At 38.6% G+C, this 24,103-nt stretch overlaps 1 protein-coding gene across 2 annotated transcripts in view; it reads left to right on the top strand.

Moving 5' to 3' along the window:
- Positions 1-718: 718 nt before the first annotated feature.
- TAF4B (TATA-box binding protein associated factor 4b) overlaps positions 719-24,103 on the top strand; it is a 125,351-nt gene continuing 101,966 nt past the window's right edge. For both annotated transcript variants that reach the window (XM_029232618.1, XM_029232611.1), the window contains exons 1-6: positions 719-1,422; positions 12,339-12,484; positions 13,968-14,075; positions 19,102-19,263; positions 19,371-19,493; positions 21,335-21,424. In XM_029232618.1, coding sequence (XP_029088451.1) covers positions 1,080-1,422; positions 12,339-12,484; positions 13,968-14,075; positions 19,102-19,263; positions 19,371-19,493; positions 21,335-21,424 — 972 coding nt within the window. In that variant the 5' untranslated portion in view covers positions 719-1,079. The remainder of the gene's footprint in view (positions 1,423-12,338; positions 12,485-13,967; positions 14,076-19,101; positions 19,264-19,370; positions 19,494-21,334; positions 21,425-24,103) is intronic.

Genomic DNA, 24,103 nt, shown 5'->3' with positions numbered 1-24,103 from the left:
GTGACGGAGACATCTACAGCAACGCCAAGGAAGAAAGAGATTTTCCCTTGGGGCAGCTCAACCCTAAATTAATTATACGAAAATAGGCACATTTTACAGACTGTAAAATTATACGCCATGCTTAAACATTTAAAAGAAAGAAATGGAAGGTTTTTTTTCACAGTGTCAAATGCAATGCTCATTCTAACGACGCTATACAGCCAAGCCCGCAGAAAAACAGGAAGCGTGATTGAGTTCTTACTTTGTTACCGTTCTCTGAAATCGGTCTTCCACACTGTTTCCTTAAAAAGTAGAAGCCTGTGGAGAGTATAGTCCGGGCTCTTCAAGGAACACGCAACTGGGGATACCAAGGAGAGAGCAGAACGCGGATACCGCAGTTTTCCAAGCGCTGTCTGGCCTCACCACGTGGTAGATTTTTGGCAACTCGCCCCTCTTTCCTCAGGATTCAGAGGCGGATTCTAACGCCCTCTGGAGCCGTCCCTACTGACGTCACGAGCGCGATTCCAGTCTGTGGCCAATCACGCGGCCGGATTCTGGGGGAAGCCCGGGGCAGCGGCGGCAGCTGGTGCGCGTGCGCGAGGTCTCCGCGTGGCTATATAAACATGGCTGGCGTGGTCGCGCAGAGGGGCCGTGCAGAGCGCGCGTAGGGGGCTTTGGGGCACTCTGGGTTTGTAGTTTTGAAATTTCTGGCGGGGGAATCCGCCGCGCAGAGTTTTGGTGGAAGGTGGGAGCCGAAGTGACGCCCTTCCGGGAGCCGCGCCGCCGGGCTCCGCTGCATCTGGTCGCGAGACTGAGGGGCCGGGTTGAGCCGGCGCACGTGTGAGCGCCGCTGAGGAAGCGGCGAGCGGCCGAGCAGGTGTGGCTGCCGGCGGGGCCGCGCTGACTGGAGGAAGGTCCGGATCGCCGGGGTCCCGCTGTCCAGCCGGCGCCGGTCACTGACTCGTGTGGCGGCCCCGGCGCCTCTCCCTAGCGATGCTGTGGAGCCGGAACTGCACTGGAGTCGGCTGCCGCTTGTCAAGCGTCCCCTCGCCTGTGCTCCCGGAACGGCGGCGCCTCAGCTGCCGCTGATCCACCTGGGGATGCCCGCGGGCCTCACAGAACCGGCCGGCGCCGCTCCCCCAGCTGGTGTGGGCGCCTCCGGGACCGTGACCATGGCCCCCGCCGCGGCTCTGCCAGTCCGGGTGGAGAGCACTCCGGTGGCCTTGGGCGCCGTGACTAAGGCTCCTGTCAGCGTCTGCGTGGAGTCCACGGCGCCCCAGCCGCTGCGGTCCCCCGTGGGGACCCTGGTGACTAAAGTGGCTCCTGTCAGTGCTCTTCCTAAACTCAGCAGCGGCCCTCGTCTGCCAGCTCCTCAGATTGTCGCTGTGAAAGCACCCAACACCACAACAATCCAGTTGCCTGCTAATTTTCAGCTTCCTCCAGGTATGTCGCTCACCTTTTCCGGCTTATCCCTCGGGCCGGCCAGTGGTGACACGGGAAACGTCGCAGCCCGGGATTGCGCCTTTTCGCTGGGAGTTCTAAAAAACTCAGCCAAGAGAACCTTTAATAATCTTGACTTTGCGGGGCAGTGATTTGGCGTTACAATCAAGATAGCATCTTTGAGTCCTTACTGCATAGTTTTTCTTTTCCTATTTAAAGAGAGCATCTTTTCCCTTAAGTGACACAGGAAAAGCTGGAGCAGCCTATTCAGGAGGGCCTTTGAGGCACTGGCTCTTAGGTGCGGGAGGATAAAGAGTATCGCTAAAGTTTATTTTCATATGGAGAAAGGATCAATTTTTATATCCACACGCTTAGATTACTATGTTAAAAAAAAAGTGTTTTTAAAAGGCTCTTGTGTGTTAAGACCGAAAGTGAATTTTAAATTTAAACAAGCCTAAGTAAGTTTACTGCTTAGAAATGAATAATGTTGCTTCCCGCACAATTTTCAGATGTGTGATGATTGTAAGTAACTTTGAGTTAGAAGGAGCCCTCTCACAGGGAGCAAATGCCAGAGTTGACAGGTCAGAGCCATGAGGTGGTTATTTGTGAAGCATTGTGTGAATGCTACCGTTAATGAGCCTGTGACTACTTTTTATACTAGAGTGTACTCTGTGGGGCTGTTTTTCATGACTGAGACAAAGGTTTTGCTTTGTGATCATTTGCATATTATAAATATGCAGAATGGTGTTGGAGTGTTCTACCTTGTTTTCTTTCCTCAAATGAAAGTCACTTGGAATTTCAGTGGGGAAAAAAAGCACGTGTTATCTTCTTTGGGAAAAAACTCTACTCATAATTTGATTATTTTCTATGTATTTTGCTGAGCAGCAATGGGAACTCTGACCCCCAAAGGTGGTAAAGAAGTGGAAGCATTTGGTTCACGTGATGTCAGTTTCCCCTAGCAAAATGAGGGTGCCTCTTTTGTACCTAATGTTCTGTTGTAGCTGTGTTTTAGTTTTGTATTGTACACGAGGTACCTACACTTAAGGCTGTGTGCACCACTGGATACATTTTCTGCTGGTTCTGAATTGTCCTCCTACATGCACTCTTATAAAGTAGCTATGAATGTGTTTGAATGAAATTACTCCTAATTTGTTAAAAACAAAATTCCTATCTAGTCAGTGAAGTTGGTTTAGAAACAATCAAAAAAGTATTAAGAGAGAAGAACTTTCAGGAGTGGAAACTTGCTGGTAAGTGGGAATAGATCACTTATTGAGGGCGTACTGTGCTAAGCCCTTTTTTAAAAAATTGAGCTACAATTGACATACAACATTATATTGCTGGGCACTTTTCATCCATTATTATTTTTATACATTATTTATATTCTTTTGTTTGCTGGTCATAATAGATAGATAGCAAATAAGGAAAAAGGGCTCTGAAGGTAAAGAATTTGCCCAATGCCAGACAAGTCATAGATGTCAGAGGGAATTTGAATTCAGGTCTGTTTAACTCTATTCTTTCCGTAACACTGTGCTTACCACTTGGTGTGTGTACAATATGCCTCCTTGCGTAGCAATGTTAAAAGGCGATTTATAGCATTTTAGAACCTGATCTTTTTATTACACAGAGAAACAAAAACTGAAACTTGCTAGAGCAAAACAGCAGCAAACCAGGACCACAGCCTAAGTATGCACTACACTATAACTTGTTATGCTGTCGACCATGGATAAACTCCCACAAAATAGAGGGGATAAATTGCCTTTAGTTGTTATTTAGAGAGGAGGTGAGAAGTTACCTTGAAGAGCAGCTTTTGGAATTTCTGCTGAGGTGTGGCAGAAGGACATACTCATATTTGTGCTCTCACAGATGCACAATAAGATAACCAATACTTGAGGAATGACATAGAAACACTGATTAAAATAACATTTTAAAAAGGTCTTGTTCTACTTCTTTTATATACTGAGGATTAGCAGAGGATTGCTCAAGGATGCTTAAATTACATAGGAGTCAGCTCTGATTTTCCCAAGGTAATGAATACTTTATTTGATTTCTCTTTACTTCAGAATTTCCTCTGTGAACAGAACTAGTTTTAAAAAAATATGCATATGCACCACAGGTTTTTCCAGGGAGCAGGAGCTGGAAACAAAAAGGGGGGCATTGTGAGGAAATGAAAGAAACTGTAGCAAAGCCCTGAAGATTATTCTGTTGAATATTTTTGGTAATCTCTTCAGTCTTCTTTTTTATGAATTTGTGGGATTTAGACCAGACTGTGGCTCTTTCCTTTTTTGGTATTCTGTGTCTCTTCTATAATGTATTTCAGAGTGATGAGTAAGGACTTGATTGCTTCTTTTATATCATAGACTGTGCTTCATAAATTCTGCTTCTCAGTCTTACTGTACAGAAGTTTGTGAAAAGTTGCTTGTGAAATGGTTCTGGTCCTTTTTCATCAACTCCTTCATGCTGAGACATGGTATAGGTTTTGCATTTCTCAAATTCCTGAATTAGTTCCTGGATAATCTTCGTGGTTCTTGTTTCCACCCTAGCTTTATCAAAGGAATATTACATGATCATCTGCTCCCACAGTTGTAACAGTGCTCCTGGACGTCATGAAATGAGAGGCAGTTGTCTTCAGTGCTCACCATATGCGCCCTCCACAGTTTGGATTTCAAAGGCTGTGAAGTCGCTCTAACTCATATTTGAGTTAGAAAGACTCAAAGGTTGTGGACCTTAAGGCATTAATAACAACTACCACCAATAACTTTAAAATTCATAAATTTGCTCATATTGTCTCATTTGATCCCTTTAACAGTCCTGCAAAGTAAGTATAAGTCTCTCAGTCCACAAACATGGGATATCTTTCCATTTATTTAGATGTTTAATTTCTTTCAGCAACAGTTTGTAGTTTCCACAGTATTGCTTTTGCACTTATTTTGTTAAATTTATTCCTAAAGTATATTATTTTTGATGCTATTGTAAATAAAATTTTTTTTCTTAATTCCATTTATAGTTAGTCATTGGAAATGTATAGAAATACAGTTGATTTTTTTAAATTGATCTTGTATCCTCTTCCTAGCTGAACTTGTTTATTAATTTTAATGGCTTTTTTCGTGGATTTGTTTGGATTTTTATATAGAAGATCATAATATATGTGGATAGTTTTACTTTCTATTCTGGATGCCTTTTATTTTATTTTCTTGCTTAATTTCCCTGGTTAGAACTCTCAGTATAATGTTAAATAAAAGTGATAGTGATTGTAGGCATCTTTGTCTCATTCCTCATCTCAAATGTTCCTGATCTTAGGGGAAAAGCATTTAGTCTTTCACCAGTAAGTATGGTGTTCGCTGTGGGTCTTAAACCAACTTTGCATACTGAGATAAATATCACTTGGTCATGGGGTATAACACTTTTTAAATGTTGCTGGATTCAGTTGGTAGTACTTTGTTGAGAATTTTTGCATTGGTATACATAAGACATTTTGGTCTCTAGTTTTCTTGTGATGTCTTTGTTTGGTTTTAATATCAGGGTAATACCGACCTTACAGAATGAATTGACACATGTTTCCTCTTCTGTTTTTTAGAAGAATCTGTGAAGGATTTATTTTTCCTTAGATGTTTGGTAGAATTCATCAGTGAAGCCATCTGGAACTGAGCTTATCTTGTGGATACTATTTTTGATTATTAATTCAATCTGTGTTTGTTAGAGATCTATTCAGGTTGCCCATTTTCTTAAGTTAGTTTTAGTAGTTTATGTGTTTCTAGGAATTTGTCCATTTCATATTATTTATCCAATTTATTGGTTTATAATAGGTCATAGTATTCTATTATAATCCTTCTTTCTGTAAGATTAGTGGTCATATCCCCTCTTTCATTCCTAATTTTAGCAGATTGAGCCTTCTCTCCTTTCCTCTTAGTTAATCTAGGTAAAGATTTGTCAATTTTGTTGGTCTGTTCAGAGAACCAACTTTTGTTTTGATTTTTCTCAGTTGTTTTTGTTTTTCTATTCTCTATTCTATTGATCCCTGCTCTAATCTTTATTAATTTTCTTTCGTCTGCTTGCTATAGTTTTTATTTTGCTTTTTTCCCCAATGTCTTAAGATAGGTTAAGTTATTAATTCAAATAATCGTTCTTTTATTTTTTTTTTGAAATGCAAATATAATAATGTCTCTCCTACTTGAAATCCTTCAGGGCTTCCCACATCTCCTCAGATCTTTTTTTTTTAATATATAAATTTATTTATTTATTTATCTATTTTTGGCTGTGTTGGGTCTTCATTGCTGCACGCGGGCTTTCTCTAGTTGTGGCGAGCAGGGGCTACTCTTCATTGTGGTGCGCGGGCTTCTCATTGTGGTGGCTTCTTTTGTTGCAGAGCACGAGCTCTAGGTGCGCGGGCTTCAGTAGTTGTGACTCGCAGGCTCTAGAGCGCAGGCTCAGTAGTTGTGGTGCATGGGCTTAGTTGCTCCGTGGCATGTGGGATCTTCCTGGACCAGGGCTTGAACCCGCGCTCCCTGCATTGGCAGGCAGATTCTTAACCACTGGGCCACCAGGGAAGCCCTAATCCTTCTTTTAAAATAGAGGGATTTACAACAACAGTTGACCTGTGTACAACACAGGTTTGAACTGCACAGGTCCACTTATACTCAGATTTTTTTCAATAAGTGCATACTATGCTACTACATGAGCTGCAATCAGTTGAATCTGTGGATGCGGAACTTCAGATATGGAGGGCCAACTGTAAAGATACATGCAGATTTTCAACGGAACAGGGGTGTGGGGCGTCAGTACCTCCAACCCCCACGTTGTCCAGGGTCAGCTGTATAAATTTTCCTTAAACACTACTTTAGCTGCATCACATAAATTTGGGTATGTTGTGTCTTCATTTTCATTCATCTCAAAGTATAGTCCAGTTTCCCTTGTGATTTCTTAACTGACCAACTGGCTACTTAGCAGTAATTAATTTCTACATATTTGTGAGTTCCCCTAATTTCTTTTTGTTACTGATTTCTAATTTCACTCCATTGTAGTTGGAGACCACACATTGTATGATTTCAGTCCTTTTAAATTTATTTAAACTTGTTTTATATCCTAGCATGTAGCCTATCCTGAGACTGTTCCACATACACTTAAGAAGAATGCTGTTGTTGGGTGGAGTATACTATTGATGTGTTTTAGGTATGGTTGGTTTATAGTGTTGTTCAAGTATTTGATTTCCTAGTTGATCTTCTACCTAGACATCTATCTTTCATTGCAAGTAGAGTGTTGAGGTCTCGCAAGTATTATTGTTGAATTCTCTATTTTTTTCCTTCGTTTATGTCAACTTTTCTTCATATATTTTGGGCTTTGTTGTATGTATGTTTGTAATTGTTAAATCTTCCTGATCCATTGGCTGTTTTATCAATTATAAAGTATCCCTCTTTATCTCCAGTGACACATTATGTTTTACTCTATTGTCTGATATTAGTATGGCCACTCCAGTTTTCTTATGGTTGCTGTTGGATGATATGTCTTTTCTGTCCTTTTACTTTGACCTTTTTAGTGTCTTTGAGTCTAAAGTGTGTCTTCTGTAGGCAGCATATAGTTGAATCCTATTTTATAATTGGGTATGACACTTTTTGCCTTTTGATTGGATTATTTAATCCATTTACATTTAATGTTACTGATATAGTTGGGTTTAAGCCTGCCATTTACTTTTGTTTCTATATATTTTCTCTTTTTTGTTCTTCCTCTGTTCCCTCTTTCCTTTGCATTAAGTGAATATTTTCTAGTGTAACATTTTAATTCCTTTATAATATTTTTTAAGAATATATATACTTTGGGCTTCCCTGGTGGCACAGTGGTTGAGAGTCTGCCTGCCGATGCAGGGGACACGGGTTTGTGCCCCGCTCTGGGAAGATCCCACATGCCATGGAGCAGCTGGGCCCGTGAGCCATGGCCGCTGAGCCTGCACGTCCGGAGCCTGTGCTCCACAACGGGAGAGGCCATAACAGTGAGAAGCCCGCGTACCGCAAAAAAAAAAAAAAAAAAAAAAGAATATATATTTTTTAGTGATTGCTGTTGGGCTTACAATATACATCTTATTAGAATTTACTTCACATTTATATTAACTTGTTTCAGTGAGATGTAGAAACATTTTTCCTATTTAGCTCATTTCCCTCTTTTTTATTTTTGTGCTATTATTGCTCTACATATTGCATCTAGATATGTTACGAAGCCAACAATACCTTGTTATAATTATTACCTTATGTAATTATATGTCTTTTAAAGATGCTGACAGAAGAAAGGAGCACAAGGATATATTTGTAGCATTTGTTTTATTACCTTCTTATTTACCATTCCTAGTTTTCTTCATTTGTTCCTATAGATTCCAGTTACCACCTGAAGTCATTTCCCTAGTGCAGTACAACTTTGCTCCTGACCACTTTCTTTGTGTTATTGTTCACAAATATGTTACATATCTAATATGTTATAGGTTCAAGAATACAATTATATATATTGTTCTATATAGTTGTTTTTTAAACCCATTAAGACAAAGCAGTAATATGCATATAAATTATATAATTAACTTTACCAGTGCCCTTTTCATGTGAATTTGAGTTACTTTCTGGAGTCTCTTGTTTTCAGCCTGAAGAACTTCATTTAGTATTTCCTGTCTGGTTTGTCTGCTAGCACTCAGTCCTCTAAGGAGGATGTCTTTTTTTTTTTTTTACGTTTTTATTGGGGTATATTTGATTTACAATGCTGTGTTAGTTTCAGGTGTACAGCAAAGTGAACCTGTTTTACATATACATATATCTACTCTGTTTTTAGATTCTTTTCCCATATAGGCCATTACAGAGTATCGAGTACAGTTCCCTGTGCTATACAGTAGGTTCTTATTAGTTATCTATTTTATATATAGTAGTGTGTATATGTCAATCCCAGTCTAGGATGTCTTTATTTTGTCTCCTTTTTTGACAGATATTTTCAGGGAATGTCTGATTGTTGGTTGATAGTTGTTTTTTTTTGTTTTTTCCCCAGCAAGTGGAATGTGTCATACCCCTGCTGTCTGGCCTCCATTGTTTCTAATGAGAAGTTAACTGTTAATCCTATTAATGCAGTGCTCTTGTACATTTTTCTCCTGGTGTTCTCAAGATTTTCTCTTTGTACATTTTTATCATATTGTGTCTTGGTGTGGATCTCTTTGCATTTATCTTACTTAGAGTTTGTTGAGCTACTTGGATGTTTAGATTATTTTTCATCAAATTTGGGAAATTGTCAGCCATTATTTCTTTGAATATTTTTTCTGTTCCTATCTCTCTCTCTCTCTCTCTCTCTCTCTCTCTCTTTCTCTCCCCCCCTCCCTCCTTCCCCTCCCTCCCCCGCTCTTTCTGGTACTCACATTATGCCTACGTTGGTGCGCCTATCATTGTCCCACGTTTCTATGAAGCTCTGTTCATTTTCATTCTTTTTTCTCTCAGTTCTTTGGATTGCATAATCTCTATTGAACTATATTCAAGTTCACTGACTTATCTTCTGTTCATTCAAGTCTGCTGTTAAGCCTCTCTAGTGAAATTTTTATTTCAATTATTGTAGTTTTTTTTTTTTTTTTTTGCGGTACGCAGGCCTCTCACTGTTGTGGCCTCTCCCGTTGCGGAGCACAGGCTCCAGATGCGCAGGCTCAGCGGCCATGGCTCACGAGCCTAGCTGCTCTGTGGCATGTGGGATCCTCCTGGACTGGGGCATGAACCCGTGTCCCCTGCATTGGCAGGCAGACTCTCAACCACTGTGCCACCAGTGAGGCCCTCAGTTATTGTACTTTTTAACTACAGAATTCCTTTTTTTATGATATTTATTTCTCTAATGTTATTCTCTATTTGTTGAGATCATCATCATATCTTCCTTCTTTAAGCATGATTTCCTTTAGCTTCTTGACATATTTATAACAGTTACTTTGATGTCTTTGTTAAATCTAACATCTAGTCCCTCATAGGTGGTTTCTGTTGCCTGCCTTTTTCTGTGTCACACTTTTCTTTCTCTTTGTATGTCTTGTAATTTGTTGAGCAAAACTAATATATATATATATATATATTTTTTTTTTTTAAAGAAGATGTTGGGGGTAGGAGTTTATTAATTAATTAATTTATTTTTGCTGTGTTGGGTCTTCATTTCTGTGTGAGGGCTTTTTCTAGTTGTGGCAAGCGGGGTCCACTCTTTGTCACGGTGCACAGGCCTCTCACTATCACAGCCTCTCTTGTTTCAGAGCACAGGCTCCAGACGCGCAGGCTCAGTAGTTGTGGCTCACAGGCCTAGTTGCTCTGCGGCATGTGGGATCCTCCCAGACCAGGGCTCGAACCCGTGTCCCCTGCATTGGCAGGCAGATTCTCAACCACTGCGCCACCAGGGAAGCCCCAAAACTAATATAGCAAGTCTAGATACTGGTCTTTACTCCCCTGAGTGGGTTATTGTTGTTTATTTTTTTAAATGGCTGTGTTATTTTAGTGAAGTCTGTTTTCCTCACAGGGTGCAGCTTTGGGCATAAGCACAGCCACCCTGGGATGACAGTGGTTTTAGCTGTTTTTGACTGTTTCTTTCTCTGATCTCTCTGTTAAGATTTCTGCTTCAGCTGGTGTCATGCATAGCTGTTAGGCTCCACTCACTGCCAGCCAGTTACCCTCTTGTTTTCAACAGTGCCCTAGAGCCTAACTTCCTCCATAGTCTGACTCAATTAAATGTGGACTCCTTTACAAGGGGTAGTTTTTTGAGGTCATTGCTTGAGGTTCTCATCCCAGAAGGGCCCTTCTTAGTTGTTTCTTTATCTTGTTCTCTCTGATAAACTGGAGATATGCCTGTGACTTAGCTTATATCTGTCATGAAGATACCAGAAACCTTTTAATTGTTCTGTTGTACTTGAGAGTGACCTTAGCCTTGACCTTTCCCACACTCTGTTGGAAATAAAGTCAGTTTCTTTTGGGAGATGTTTGAAGCAAGTACCCAGGGCTGTGGCATGTTTCTTTCTGAGTGATATCCATGTTTTAGAAGTGGGGTACTGGGCATGGTGGTAGCCTCTGGTCTTCTCTGCTTACCTCTTCCAATGTGGGACCTCCACCCTATGAAAGAACTGGGGTGAGGGTGATTGGGCCCCAAGTATTCTCTGAGCCATCCCTGGGGTAGAGCCTTCCCTTTCTGAGTAGGGATGGGTGAAACAAGAAGCCTGGAAACTCTTGGATGCACTTATTTCAAATTTGTTCTCTTCTGTATGCAAGTTGGGGTGGCAGAGATGGGAAATGCTAGCGGCCTGCTTCTCCCAGGGAGATACCATAGCCCTCAACTGGGAGTTTGGGAAAGACGGAGGCCTTATGTTGTCCACAATGCCTGAACTGAGAAGGGAGAGGGAGTGGGTCATGGTTCAGATGCCACAGATTCTTGCTGTTCTGAGTTTTAGTAGATTCTCTTTAATAATTGTCTAGTCATTTTCTGTATGCCTTAGGGCATTTCCAAAGACTTTAAATGGTTGTTTTTAAAAATAATTTTCACATTATGCTTGTTTTGCTGGGGAGTGGCTTTATTGAGCTCTTCATGCTGCCATTCCAGAAATGGAACTCCAGCTATGAATATTCTTGTTTGTACCTCCTACTTACATGGACAACAATCTCTTTACGTTAGAAATACTGGGTTAGAGAGTATGCAAATTGGAACCAGTTTGGCACAACAATGTAGAGTTGAACAAAGCAGTTGTACCAAATTACACTACCAGCCTAAAGATGTTGAGAGTTTTTGTTGCCACACATCTCTCTAACACTTAATATTGTCACTGGACTTTTTAATTTTTTTCTCTCTAGGTAGATATAAAGTGATATCTCACTGTGGTCTTAATTTACCTTTCCCTGTCACTGGTATCTGTGTTTCTTTTTTGCATTTTGGATATTTGTTCTTTGAATATACGTGAACTAAAATTTTCTCCAATTTTTTTTTTAGTTTATTTATTTTTAAAAATTTATTTATTTTTGGCTGTGTTGTGTGTTTGTTGCTGCGCAGGGGCTTTCTCTAGTCGCTGTGAGCAGGGGCTACCCTTTGTCGCAGTGCGTGGGCTTCTCATTGTGGTGGCTTCTGTTTGCAGAGCACAGGCTCTAGGCACGTGGGCCCAGTAGTGTGGCGCACAGGCTTAGTTGCTCCACGGCATGTGGGATCTTCCTGGACTGGGGATCGAACCCGTGTCCCCTGCCTTGGCAGGTGGATTTTTAACCACTGCGCCACCAGGGAAGTCCCCAAATTTTCTCCAATTTTGTGGTTTGTCTTTTTACCTGAAGATATCTGTTGCTGAACAAAAGTTTTTAAAATATAGTTGTATGTATCAAAGTTTACTTATTTAAGAAATTTTTCCCTATCCCAAGTTCAGAATGACAGTTTTCTACATTGTCTAAAAGTTTTTACTTTTTATCCTTGTATCCTTAATGCCCTTGGGTTTTTGTGTATGGTGTGAAACTTTTCATCTTTTCCATTATTCAATTGAGCAAGCCCTATTTATTGAATAGTAGCTCTTTTTCTCACTGATCTGCAGTGCTTTTAGAAAAATTTGATATGACGTATCTGCGGGCTATTTGGGGCCTATTTGGGGGTTTTCTATTCTACTCCATTGGTCAGTTTGTGTAGTCTTTTGCTGTTACCATACCGTCTTACTGTAGCATTATAAATAGTTTGATGTCATGAGGAAAAGTGTTTTGCCTTCTTCAGGAGTATCTTGTTCATATGTTTAGACTTTTAATATTTTAAATAGCTTTGAGTGACAACATTTTTTCCATATTATATATCTTAATTAGTAGACATGGAATTCAGTATGTACTAACTAACCACTTATTCAGAACACTTTATAGCACTGAAAGAAGGGGAAGAAGAATATGTGATGATTATACTTTATTAGCTCACATTTTGTTTTCTTTTAACTATAGGAACAGTTTTGATCAAAAGTAACAGTGGTCAGTTGATGTTGGTATCTCCTCAGCAAGCTGTAACAAGAACCGAGACCACAAGTAACATAACTTCAAGGCCAGCTGTACCAGCGAATACTCAAACAGTCAAAATCTGTACAATGCAGGTAATGTACATTAAAGTTTTTTTCATCCTCCTCAGTTTTCCAGCAGTTATCTTCATATAAATTTGTATGTATTTGCCAGTAAAAATATAGAAGAGATGATTCTGCTCGACTTTTTGAATTAAGCTACTTTCTTTGAATATGTTAATTTAATCTAGGTGTTTGGTTTTGTCGTTTGGCAAAACTAATAAGTTAATCTTCGTATGCAAAGATTTTGTCGTCCTCAAGGGGATGTTCAAAGGGCTATGTGCATCTCTAAACGGGAAGAAAATAGCCATTCTGCTTCAATTTTAATTTGTGGTAAAACATTAACACTACAATTTATAATATTCTTTTTTATCCATATCATATAGGAATTACCTTTAAAAAAATTAGAAATCTGCTGTAATATTTCATTAACTTGGCATTGTTAGAAGATGATTTATTTTACATACGTGATCATCTTTCTAGGTAACTAAAGCTTATCCTGTGTGTGCCAGAGTTAAAAAGTATATTTTTATGAGCATCTTTCTTTGGTTAAACAGAAAATGTGGAATGTACTGTAGTATTTTCTTGGTGAAGCAGGCTCATCCTAATAAAAAGTTTCATTGTATTCTGTGGTAATATCATTCTTTGCCAGTTTCCCCCAACCCACTCTCTCATAATTTGATTCTAGGTTCTCAGCCAGTCATTTTCTCTATTTCTGTATCTGTCAATGATAGCTGCTCCTTCCCTTTCTTGTTTGCTATGGGTTGAGGAGATAGATTAGCAGACTTTTGTTTATAATAATATATTAAATAAGAATCTAAGGGGGAGGGGCAAGATAGAGGTAGAACATTAAGAGATACAAACTACTATATATAAAATAAATCAGCTACAAGGATATATTGTACAACACGGAATATAGACAATCTTTTAAAATAACTATAAATGGAGTATAACCTTTAAGAATTGTGAATTGACATGTTGTAAACCTGAAACTTATATAATACTGTAAATCAACTATACTTCAATAAAGAAAAACGATAATTATGTGATGTGATATAGTTGTTATGGTGGGAATCACACTGCAATATATAAATATATCAAATCACATTGTACACCTTAAATTTACGCAATGTTATATGTCAATTATATCACAAAAAATAAAGTTTAATTAAAGTTATTTTTAAAAAAAGACTAAAAGGATACCAGCAATAGAAATGACCAAAAAAAAAAAAAAAGTATCTATATGTTTTCTGTGTGAGCCAAAGAGTAAAATTCAATATTTTAATGCAGAAATACTGTGATATTTATCTGTTTAATCAGTTGCCTCTTTAGGAATAAGAAATGGCCAATTGACCAGTTAGGTTAATAGTAGAAAATATGCATAAAATTCATGAGGTTATAAAACCAGTTATAACAAAGAAGTTTGCTGTGGTAAAGTGTTTTGATGTTTGCCATAGTACCGATTAATTTTAAATTACTAATGCTGATGACTCTGTACTATCTCCCCCTCCCCCCCAAGAATTCTAGTTCACAGTTAATCAAGAAGGTGGCAGTGGCACCTGTTAAACAACTGGCACAAATAGGAACTACTGTGGTAACCACTGTTCCGAAGCCTTCCCCAGTGCAAGTAAGTTGTGACTTGTGGCCATGTGCGCACTGGTTGTTTTCTCATCTTTTGTTATTATTTATTGTTAGCTATTTCCTGAAGAGAGCAATTCAATGATATATGAGGACACTTATTAAACTGGGAGCTGTTAGAAGTATGGGAAACACAAGATGAACATGGTGTATATTCTTGGAATATCAGATTTATTTGAATGTATTAAATTAATACAAATGCATCTAATGTTCATGTGTCACAGTGTCTAGAAGCAGGTGCTGGGACAGAATTTTGGTGTATGGGATATTTATTAGGGATTCATACCTGTGGAAGGGAAGGAGAGTAAGAGTTTGAACTAGATGCAGGTCCAATAAAGCCTCAGCCAACCTGATGGAGAGCTTTGGAGCAAGTGTAGCACGTCAGAGTTGTCCCACTGTGTGCCAACATGGTTGGCTGAGCCATAATTTCCCCTCTGTGATCAGTCGTAGGATGTGGACTCTCCAGGGAGAGTTGTGCTCATGGGCAGGTAATTCTCTGTAGCTGAAGCAGACTCTGAAGGAGCTGACAATTGTTGTCTGTCTAAATAGTATTCCCAACAGCTAGGATAACACAAATCTCTCTTTGTGATGGTGTATCACAGTCTACTCCTTGAATTGCTGGGATCTACTTCCTCATATGTGTTGGAAACCAGCTCTCCTTGGATTTCTATAGGTTTCTTCCTTGGAGAAGCAAAGAAGAGGTTAGTAGGATGAACTACAGTCCCCAGTGCTGCAGCTGATACCCTCATTTCCTCCTCCACCATCCATTCTAGATTCCTCCCACACTCAACTACCAACTCTTCTGGGTCTTAACTGGTAGTGTGATCAGACTTTTATCCCTGAGGGATCCAAGGTCCAAATTGCCACAGTCCTTTGAGGCAAGAGTTGTGTCACTTGTCCATTTATCATCACAATTGGGCAAGGAAATACCAAGAGGCACTTAAGTGGATCACCTGGATTCACTGCATAAACTCCTCTTGGCCTTCATTGTGTAAAAGCTACCCTACCTATTCCAGTTGTCAGGTCAGTTACCCCTGTCATGATAATGACTCTTCTCTTTCCTGTTGGTCACTGGACGCAGGGACCCTGAAGTGTCCAAGAGGCAGCCATGGTGTCTAGTTTATAGGGACTCTTGCTATGTTCTTTGGTGAAAGTGTGCCCACTACTGGCAGGAATGGGAAGCACAGGATCCCCCAGTGGATCTTTGGGAGTAATGATAAGTGGAGCCATTCTTCCTTCTACTCTTTGATTCCTTGGTTCTTCATATATTTGTCCTGTCGGGGACATAGTACCATATAGAATTTTTTGATTCAGTGAGTATGCACTAAGTCTTAGAAGATGGAGGATAGAATTCCATCTTCATAGAGTATTGTCTCTGAGTTTGCACTTCACCTGTGTTTTCTGAACACTGTCCTAATAACTTTACTAGGCAGGCAGCTTCTGGATCATGCCATATTTGATATAATCAGTGGATCCCATGATCATGGGACCACTGTTGTACTTCCTTTGCTGTATAGAAGGTACATCTTCTTGAAGCATGTTATGTGAAATCCCATGCTGTGGATCAAACATGGTGTTTGGTGTTTCAGAATTACTTAACCGTATTACTTCCTCTAACAGAGATGGTGATCAGTGAACCTGATTTTAAACATAGTTTTTGTTGTTGTTGTTTTGTTTTTGTTGGGGTTTTTTTTGCTAATAATGGCTACCATTTATTGAGCACTTAATGTGTTGGACACTTTTTAAGTGCTTTACATCCCTCATCTCATTTCATTTCATCCTGTGACTATTCTGTAAGGAAGTGTTATCTCTATTTTATGTAGGTGAAAATCAGTTTAGAGAAGTTAAGAAATTTGCATGATTTCTGCTAATATGTAGCAAAGGGGGCATTTGAACCAAGGTCTCTATCTGACTCTGGAAACTATATTCTTAATGACCTCTGTGCTGATTGTCTCAAACTCTAGGTTCCACCTCCCCCCTGCCCCCCTGCCCTTAGGTTATTCTGGGGAGATCACTGGGCCAAAGGGTATGAATTTAGGCCTACTGATAGCTGCTATGTGTTGTAAGAAATAATTATGTTTCTTAAAATGGGATTTTTTTTTTTGTTTTTGATCAGTCAGATGTGGACACCAAATAACACCACAGGAAGGTATATGAAAGTGAAAGAGACGTCCTATACTGACAGGTCCTAGAAGAGGGTGGCATGGAACGACATGCAGGGGGCCATATGGGAGGAGCACCGGGGCAGACTCAACCAAACAAGTGGGGATCTGAGAGGGAATGAGGACCTGGGGGCAAGTGCCTTTGTTGAGGGTTGGTATGGAGTACACAAGTGAAAGACGTGAGGGGATTTCATTGGTGTGTTTGAATGTCATTATGTCACAGTTGGGAGAGCAGAAAGGGAACTTGTGGCAGGGACCAGCCTTATCACACTGGTGCACCTGGTCACCTGGGCAAGGCGTTCACAGCCTGTTTGTAGGGATGTTGAGGCAACAGAAAAATACGAAGTTTGAAGAATTTACAATACAGTTATTTTATGAAAGGGGTTTCAACTTCCACAGTATTTTGAGTAAATCAATTTTTTTATTGTATCTATTTATTAAAGATTTAGTACATATAGTTGTACTAAAATGGTATATATGTGTTGTTTAATTCTTTTCCTTGGGTTATTTTTCCATATATATGTCTACAGTTGCTATTTCCATGCAGGGTGTGTATAACTTTTCTTAATTTAGATTGATGCATTTTTTAAGCTGAGTTGCTCCTTAGTGGTAGGCTAAGGCAGCAGAAATTATCAGTGAAGTTAGTGAATAATTTCTGTGTCCACTTTGAGAGGTAAAGCATCTCAATTTTAGGCATTTCTTGGAAATAAGGAGCTAGAACTTGGATGACTCTCCTTAAAAGGCAATTTAGTCTGTTAAGTTTGTATACAATTAATTTCACTGACTCTTGTGTATTAATATAACTGATTTTCACAATTTACTTCACATATACCCCAGGTCTTTTCTCTCCTGTCCCCTAGATATGCCTAATCAGTGCCAGTGCAGTCTTGCAAAGCATGGAAATAGCGTTGCCTGGTCTAGAATATTGAGATTTATGATTGAGTTTAAAACAGTCCGTCCATTACGGCAGTGTGATTATATACATAGAGTAAGACCAGGATTGTGTATTTCTCCATGCCTCTTAAGAGTTGCAGGTATCTGGTAAGGTACAGGTAGTAGCTATATTAAAAAGAGTTATGAAGGACAAATTTTGTGCTGGAGACAGAATAAAATATTGACAAGGAAAGTAGGAGTGCCACAAATGCTTCTTCTACTCACAAAAAATAGGACTTTTTTCCTGAGCTCACATTTCGCTGGGCCTTATTTTGCTTCATAAGGAAGAGGGACAGTACTCGCCTGAGGAACCCCTCCCATCAGTCCTGCGAGGTAATCATAGTCAACAGCTAAAGTTCGACATTACTTTCTTAAATATAGTAGTACAGAGAATTAATGGTAGAGTATAAAACATACTCACTGAAAAAAGAGTATGTGTTTACTGTACATAAACCTAAGAATGTTTATTAGAAGATCTCCAAAAGGATTCAGAGGGAACTGTACAGTACTTGTCCTTGAAGAGCAGGACTAGGGATAGACTAAGAACGAGACTTCATTTTCATTGTTGTCTTTGAGATCTGTTAATATTTAATAAAACTACTAATTTAGGTATGATTTTTAATTTCACCTTTTTTGCTTAACATTTCATACGTTTTCATCTTCATCATTAATCAGTGTTTTAAACTTCTTTCCCATTTTTTTACCTCCAAAACATTCTTGTCTAATATATGCTTCAGTCTTTCTAAAGTGGAAATTTTTTTTTTTTTTTTTTTTTTTTTGCGGTATGCGGGCCTCTCACTGTTGCGGCCTCTCCCGTTGCGGAGCACAGGCTCCGGATGCGCAGGCTCAGCGGCCATGGCTCACGGGCCCAGCCGCTCCGCAGCATGTGGGATCTTCCCAGACCGGGGCACGAACCCGTGTCCCCTGCATCGGCAGGCGGACTCTCAACCACTGCGCCACCAGGCAAGCCCTAAAGTGGAAATTTTTGATGTATATTTGAATTCACTTATATTAATTGTTGCAGAAAGAAAGTTTCTTGAGGGTAATAACAACCTGACCTTTTTGTGTTTTATGCCTGTAGAACACAAGTATTTAAATTAAAATGATGGTGCACTGTTCAGTTTTCTGTGTGAATTGTAAATACTATTCTCTCCCCTACCCTCAAACTTTACTCATGTTCTGTAACTTTTAGTGTTTGTCTTTAAAGTAAGATTGTTGCTTTATCTCAATCTGCTTGTCTAAATTATTACCCAATTTGCGATTTCTTATATTAAACTTTTTATCCTGCAGGTGGTGCTATAATCACACCTCACTTAATAGAGGATAGAAGAAACAACCGGAATTCTTTTCAGTGTGAAAATAAGATAATCACATTTTGTAATATTTGTTATTACAAATTACAAAGCTATTACTGTTTTTCTAATAGTCTACATAAAAGCAGCTTATCTGAATATGAGACGATCAATAGATCTCTCAGATTTATACTTAATAAAAAGCAGAATATTATAAAATAAGAAATTCTATATTTTCTTACAAAAACTTACTATTTCAAATTTTTCTGGAGAAGTATTAATAATATTTGAGGACTACGTGCTTGGCACTGTTTTTTAAAAACAATCCCAGGATAGTAGGTACCACTGCTGTCCTTGTTTTTTACAAACAGGAATCAGAGGGTTAGGATAAAGTAACTTGCCTGAGGTCAACACTTGGGTGTCAGTGATAAATAGGTAGGTAGGTGAGAATGAAACCCAGAGCTGCCAGAGTCCAGAGCTGGTAAATGGTGTTACATTGCCTTAGACTAGTAGAGCATAATATAAAAGCAAGGATGTCAAGATCCATTTGTAGTCTGTGAAATGAGGCACTCGCCATGATGCATATCATAGTAATACATCTCTCGATATCTACCGCTTTTACTTTCAGTCTGTGGCTGTGCCAACCAGTGTTGTCACAGTGACCCCTGCAAAGCCGTTGAATACTGTGGCTACCCTGAAGCCTTCAAGTTTGGGAGCGCCACCCACCCCCTCAAGTGAGCCCAGTCTCACAGCAGAGAACTCAGCCACTGCTCAGACTAGTCTTTCTCCGGTAAAGCTCTCCCTTGTACCTTACATAAATAGAACTCTTTACAAATTTTCTTTAAGTATATTTTCTAGCTAACATTTGTGAGTGTTTGTTTATACTTCTATATTTAGACGATGCTAGAAAATGTGAAGAAATGTAAGAACTTCCTCGCAATGTTAATAAAACTAGCGTGTAGCGGATCACAGTCCCCAGAGATGGGGCAGAATGTGAAGAAGTTGGTGGAACAACTTTTGGTAAGTTGGGACTATAAAAGCTCTGTAAGCAGCCGTAGAACATGTTTTAAATGAGAAATAAATATTTTTAAATGAGGTTTATCTTAAGTGCATTTTTGGATAACCTTTGCTTTTGCTTATTGAAAGCTTTGTAATGATTATAAATCTTAGACTAGTAAATCTAGTCTATACAGTCGTCCCTCAGTATCCATGGGGGTTGGCTCCAGGACCGGCCGAGGATACCAAAATCCATGGATGGTCAAGTCCCATAGTTGGCCCTCCCTATCTGTGGGTTCCGCATCTGTGGATTCAACCAACTGTGAATTGTAAATATAGTACTACACCGGTCCTTAGTTGGTTGAATCTGCTCATGCAAAACGTGGGGATACGAAGGGCTGACTGTATTACTTTATGTTTGCTAGTCTTGCTTCACTTAGCCTAAAAAGAGCTTTGGAGAGAAGGTTGACTACTTGGTCAAATAAAAACTTATTAGTATTTGGAGAATATTTGGCCTCATGAAAAGAGGTGGTTGGAAAAGTATTTTAAGAGCTTTTCTCCAGATCATTATGGATATTCTTTAGAGTCCACTGGTTTGTCTTCTACCCTGAATGGATCTTTCACCCAAATGTAACAGCTCACATTTGGTTGTCTGGAAAATAATTGGTTCGCTGAGTTGTATAGATCTTCCAAATGTTGACAGATTTGTTCATTAAGATATCAAAAAATCATACTTGTAATCTAACAATCGCATCAGAAAATTTTTTCAGTACAGGGAAGCTGTACCGAAGCTTCAGGATTGTGGTTACAAATTTTCCAAAATTCTAATTTTGGCTTGAGAGCTCTGATTTTTATCATTAGCAACAAAAACCATCAGTTGTTTTCCTTACAGTGACAGGCTTCGTTCGTTTGTTTGTTTTTTGAGAGAGTGTCTCTCAAAATACCCCAATGTGAAGAATAACCACAGCTGGTTTGATATTCTTTCCAGTAAATAAAAAAAAAGCAGCTAGCTCAGCTAGCAACTCAATCACAAAGTGCTTTTCCTTGAGTATCTTACTTTGGTCTACTGTATGTACGGTTCCCATTATTTTGCACACAGTATTTTTAAGAGATGTCTACTAAAGGGTTAAGATTTAGTAAAATTAAATTTTACTGTTCTGTGAAGGACATTTTAAAGTGGAACTGGCTCTATTTTTTTTTTTTTTTTTTGCCACACATGCATAGCAATGCAGAGTATGACGACAACTATTTAAATTTTTTATCAATTGCCTTTCTTGCCAGCAGTTGCGTACCATCAGTATGATTGTATTAATGATTAGTATTAATGTGAAAATAATTTAGACCTCATAGACCCCTGCAGTGTTTAGAGTCCAAACCAGTATGGAAGGGTTCCTAAGTTCTTTGGAACAACAGCATATCTATTATTGTGGCCTTATAATAAAATACAGTCTAACCTCAGTTAAAGTAATTTAAAAATTGAGAAAAGAAAACAAAAAAATCCAAGGCCCCCACACCAAATAACTTCCAATTTCCTACCCTAAGAAGTGTAGGACTCCTGTGTCTTTACTTCTTAATTGTTCTTAACAGACTGTAGTACTATCACCTTATCCAGTCAGCCAGCTCTTCTCTCACTTTGCTTACTGGGATCTTAAAAAATAATAATAATAATCTCTTCATTGTATTCTGTATGAAAAAACATCTCTATGTTTATTTTGTAGGGGACATGAAAAAACTGCCCCATTTAATGATAGACTTTGACTTTATTACTGTTCAAAGTTTGCTATGTCTACAATCATGAACCACACACTTTTCCTCCTGTAAAATATTTGTAGACCTAAAAGTGTTTTCTTTCTTCCATTCCTCAGGATGCAAAAATTGAAGCAGAAGAATTTACTAGACAACTGTATGTTGAACTCAAGTCTTCACCTCAGCCTCACCTAGTTCCTTTCCTTAAGGTAGAGTTATGTGTTACTTTGAAGAAATAGTTTGAATTAGATTACTTTAAAGTAATTTAAAATCTGAATATTTCAATATGACAGCAATTTAATGTGAAGATAGTAACAGTAGAAGAAATCTCTCAGGGCTGTTGTAATCTGTAAAGCACATTCATAATTCATATTCTTTGCATTGGAACACATTGAGAAAACAGAAGTAACATCTCATTCATGAACATAATTTAATGATTATATTATTTGATGCTTGTATTCTCAAAGATTCTTAACTTTAAAAAAAAATAGTGTCTCTGCTTTGTCCTGATGACTCTTATTCTCTTAGAAGTAGTAAACCACATGGTACCAAATTTAGTGGGAAATCTATTATTATTATTTTTCTTGGAGGGAGGAAGCTATTATTTTTTTAAATTAATTTATATTGTTAGTAGACACACTCTTCTCTAAGATTTATTGAATTAAATAGATTTTGATGGAGAACAATAACTTTGATAACAAGAGCTTTGTTTGGCAGGCTGAAAAAATATATTCCTTTTGGATATTTTGAAGCTGAAAAGGAATTGAATTGAAATTTATGAAGTTATTAAAGACCTGAGATTTTAGTGAACCAAACACTCATCCCATATATTTTGAAATAATGGAACGAAGAGTTGCCTTTAGAAAAATTTGGCTTAATTATCTAGGGGAGATGAAAGAGACTTCATAGAGGAAGACTCTTTTTGATGCCTCATGAAAGAAGAGTGGGAAAGGAGATGGGGTACCACATTTTCAGAAGGCTATTAAAATAACTGGAAATTGTCCCTAGGAGGCTGACCATGTTGATTAGGAAGATGCCAATCATGTGATATAAAATGTGGCTAAAAAACTGAGAATGTTTTAGCCAGGGAAGACTCAATCTGGGGAAGGGAAGATTGAAGGGTCAGTGCAGTACCGAACATCAAATGACTAGAGGCCTGTTTTCGGGTGACCCTCTTGATTGAGAAGTTAGCTGCAGTTCTTCTTGGGTCCCTTTCAATGTGAAAGTTCTGTGAGCTGTAGGTGCTCTACGTGATACTGACAACTCTGTTTAGTGTATCTATGTTTCATACTCACTGGAGACACTGGGGGGGAGAAGGAGGGAAATAAGAAAGTACCTGCTATGTGTTCTGTGCTTTGCTAGCTACTTCACTTATAATTTGCATTGTTTGGACTTAATTTTCATATCAGTCTTTTGACAATAGGTGCTAGATGGTATAGTATTTTCCATTTTGGAGATGAGAAAATTGTTTAAATTGACTTAACTTTTGATCAAACACACAGGTCTAGAATTTAGCCTGACTCTACTGGCTATGTAACACTCCCTTGAAGTTACTAAATATTACCATTAAGTACTTGCATTTTGTATCAGTTTTCTAAGGAGTATTATTAAGCCTTATGTTTTTTTCTTGAGAATATTTTTTTCACATCCTTGAGAGCTCTGGAGGTTGGACTTTGCATAGGGATAAGGGATTCGGCATTTAGACTTAACTCTGGCCAGGTGATCAAGAGATAATTTAACATACATGTTTTTATTGTTGTCTCTTTAAGTCTTATTACTTTATCATTTCTTTCCAGTTGTGTTTTTCTCAGGTCTCCCCCATCTTAGATTTCTTGCTTAAATTTAATTAATCAAATCACTTCATTTGTTCATGTATTTCCAAAGCAGCTTGTTTTCTACCTTTTTTTTTTTTTTTTTTTTTGCGGTACGTGGGCCTCTCACTGTTGTGGCCTCTCCCGTTGTGGAGCACAGGCTCCGGACGCGCAGGCTCAGCAGCCATGGCTCACGGGCCCAGGCTCTCCGCGGCATGTGGGATCCTCCCAGACCGGGGCACGAACCCGCGTCCCCTGCATCGGCAGGCGGACTCTCAACCACTGCACCACCAGGGAAGCCCCTGTTTTCTACCATTTTTAAAGTTTGGGAAAAGAGCGTGAAAGACTTTTTGTTTCTTTCTTTTGATACTATTTATAGATATATATAATTGAAAACCTTCAGATTAAAATATTCTCAATCTATTTAAGTAAAAAAAAGTAAAAGAAGTAACTAGAAGGAAAGGGAAGAGAAGCAATAGTTCTCATTTGCTTCTTAAGTAAAGGCAATCTGACTGAATTTAAGTATCAAAACAAGGAAATCTTCCAAAACAGCTCATGAATTCGCTGAAAGATAACCTACTAACCACCTCCTTTTTCATCTTGTTTTCTTACTCAAAAACAAAAGTAGATAAAAACCCCAGGAATGAAAAGGCAGAACCTTCTTTATAGGTTAAGCTGTTTTTATTTTTTTAGCAAGATACAAAGGTAGACTCCAACTTAAAACCCAGTCAGAAAATATTCTAGCTCAATTAAGGAAATTGACCTTCTTTCTATTAATTTTATTTTGATGTAAAGGCTGTTTCTACCCAAAGTTTGGAAGTTATTTGACAAAAACTTTTTTTTTTGATTCTGCTGTCCTGTAAACAAACTTGTAAATACTGAAGTTATGGATGATCTATTATGGGGTTTAGATAAATACAAATAAGTAGGATACAGTGTTTTATTTTACCAAATTAATATTTGATACCAATTTGATACTGAAGTATATAAAATAAGTTTAATACTGAGACATAATAATTATGCATTGAAAAATGAAGCACTTCGGGGCTTTAAATTATATCCTGGATATTGACAGAA

This window comes from Monodon monoceros, unplaced genomic scaffold (assembly GCF_005190385.1).
Source record: "Monodon monoceros isolate NGI ecotype Baffin Bay Population unplaced genomic scaffold, NGI_Narwhal_1 Super_Scaffold_1, whole genome shotgun sequence".
NCBI lineage: Eukaryota > Metazoa > Chordata > Mammalia > Artiodactyla > Monodontidae > Monodon > Monodon monoceros.
The sequence above is the reverse complement of the archived record's forward strand: the minus strand, read 5'-3'. Positions and strand labels throughout refer to the sequence as shown.